The sequence below is a fragment of the Perkinsus marinus genome, assembly GCF_000006405.1.
Source record: "Perkinsus marinus ATCC 50983 genomic scaffold scf_1104296964540, whole genome shotgun sequence".
Taxonomy (NCBI): domain Eukaryota; phylum Perkinsozoa; order Perkinsida; family Perkinsidae; genus Perkinsus; species Perkinsus marinus.
The window spans coordinates 2,788-5,417 of NW_003204646.1; the positions used below are offsets into that span (position 1 = coordinate 2,788).

General features: G+C 39.1%; 1 protein-coding gene across 1 annotated transcript; it reads right to left on the minus strand.

Moving 5' to 3' along the window:
* Positions 1–711: 711 nt before the first annotated feature.
* Pmar_PMAR024822 (protein phosphatase 2c gamma, putative) lies at positions 712–2,238 on the minus strand (the record flags this gene model as incomplete). Its single annotated transcript, XM_002769885.1, has 8 exons — positions 712–744; positions 794–835; positions 884–1,033; positions 1,093–1,173; positions 1,658–1,735; positions 1,786–1,842; positions 1,886–1,982; positions 2,183–2,238. 8 exons carry the CDS (start codon positions 2,236–2,238, stop codon positions 712–714), a joined length of 594 nt encoding a protein of 197 aa, XP_002769931.1.
* Between the last annotated feature and the right edge of the window lie 392 nt (positions 2,239–2,630).

A 2,630-nucleotide genomic window follows, 5' to 3' on the forward strand; every position in this document is an offset into this window, starting at 1 on the left:
CTATAGGAGTTAAAACCCCTAGCTACTTAATAGTAATGACCTCTCTCGATGTTCTAGCTTTTGAAATCTTTGCGAATCTTATTTGCGTATTGGTACAGAGTATTCAACATAGTAATAGCAAAAGTCTTATCCTTTCTAGACAGGCCTTCAGAATAGCTCATAGTCTCTACCTGTGTGCGAATATTGACTGTTGAAACTCAAATACCATCGATATTGCAGAAGCTGCACTGATGATTGAAAGGTTTCTTTTATTGTTCACACAGACAATTACTAATCTATCAGCTTTCACGTGTTCTCCTCTTGAAATGATTCATAGCTCACCGGTCTCGCCGTCAGCATCAATACCGTGCTCAGTGGCAAATTACCTGCTATGATAGAACTGTTCGAGTGATACTACTATACAAAGCGATACCAATAGTAGTAGCATACATCAACTACATGGATGACGCCTGAGTAGAGACTGGAAAAATGCACAAGTCGGCCCAGGTAAATGATGATATGCTAGCAGTGAACAACAACAGAAAGGCTATGGTACTTCAAGGAATGTATGATCAATCTCTACGATGGTAATAACGATGCTATCGGAAAATATACTGACATCAGTCACTTATTGAGAATCATTTTCAATAACAGCGAAGAATGTAGACAACTTTACTAGTAATCGAGTTCCTGCGACAACAGACACTCGATCACACAGTTGTTCAAACATAACTATGACGAAGTCTTCGAGATGACCTCAGCAACCTGAAATAACATCTGATATAAACTACGGACGTCCTCAGAAACTCCTTACCGCCTTCGCTTCGCCCAGCTCTTCTGTTATTATACAATCGCTCTGAAAACGGCAAGAAATGCTTATCAGATTTCTAATGGTGTGAAATACTGAATGATAGCCCTCGCGTGTCTCCTCATCTGGAAGATCGCCGAGGTTGCTCTCCGGCTCCTCATAAACTGCTACCATTGCAGGGCCAGGCTCCGGCAATGCGGTATCAGGAAGGGAGTCTGGGTCAGTAGGGCGTAGATCAACAATTATCTGAGAGAACCCCCAGCCTCACAACCCGCGCAGGTTCGAATCCGGCTTAGGACACTTACACAGCTCATGTTATCACAACCGAGTCCGTAACTATTAGATACATTGGGGCTTAACACCGCGTCCAACAGCTGAGAAGTAACCTAAACAAAGTCCAGATGACCACTATTATGATCGATGACTACTACTATTATGATTGATGACTACTATTATGATCGATGACTACTACTATTATGATCGATGACTACTACTATTATGATCGATGACTACTATTATGATTGATGACTACTATTATGATCGATGACTACTACTATTATGATCGATGACTACTATTATGATTGATGACTACTATTATGATCGATGGCTACTACTATTATGATCGATGACTACTATTATGATTGATGACTACTATTATGATCGATGACTACTATTATGATCGACTACTACTATTATGATCGATGACTACTATTACGATCTTCAGAATGGTACGGGCATAATAACAAGGGCATTACATTTTTTTCGGTATAAACTATTGATTAGTCTCGATAATTTTGAGTCTTCACTAAAAATTTTTGGTAAAAATTCATACCAAGAAAAGCGAGCAAGAGCGAACACCTTCCTCACTACTGTGCTCAGTTTGGAGTCCTCATCATCAACATGGCCTTCCTTCCGAAGAACCCTAGCCCTCCGTACCAACGGTCGGACCTACCGCGACACCATGCTGCGAGACTTCCCGATAACTGCAATGAACTCACATATTCGACAACCCCATCTATATCCAGAATTTCCCAGATACCATCACAACCAAGTACCTTACGGGTCGTATCAGCATGTAAGTCAACAATAGCATCCTACCAAGAACTGATCCTCATCTGTTATGGGTATAGTAGACACATCAGGGTTAGCAGTGATCATTTGCTCCTCAGGTTTCAAGTTATGATCTTGTTTGTAACTAAATAAACAATAGCTGACCTTCGATAGTGTGGGAAAATATGCACATGGTGAGAATATGAAATTTCCGAAGAAGGGAAATCTTGGGGAATTCTCATTAGTCTGTACATTCTACCCGAATTGGTATGTAAAATCTCCAGTTAGTGAGGAAACTCTCGGACTCAGCTGAGGAGAGCAAACATAGTGGTGATAGTGGATTACCTCAAATCCCCAATCGCACGAGTGAGATTGAGATTGCCATTAACTCTACCTTGCATGACGATACCTCCTGCGTTATGAATGCCTGCACGAACAACAACTGTAATACTTAATAATGCACATGGTCAACTATATTCGTGAAAATATGAAAATTCTGATGAAATTTTGGGAAACCCTAGTTCGTGCGCTAACTCCGACGTTGCTGAGGAGAGCGGATACTATATTCGCTTTCCTCAACAAGATAGGAGTATATCCTAATATGAACACATAGATTTATATATTATTTTTATCTATATAAATAAAGATAATATTAGGTATTTAATTATTAATAGTATATATAAATAAGTTATATTAAATATAATCACCCTAAAATTATATAATTACAAGTTGGAATGTTTATTCAAAATATACATTCTAACATTTATTATCTAAACTCTTCCTACGTTCAGCC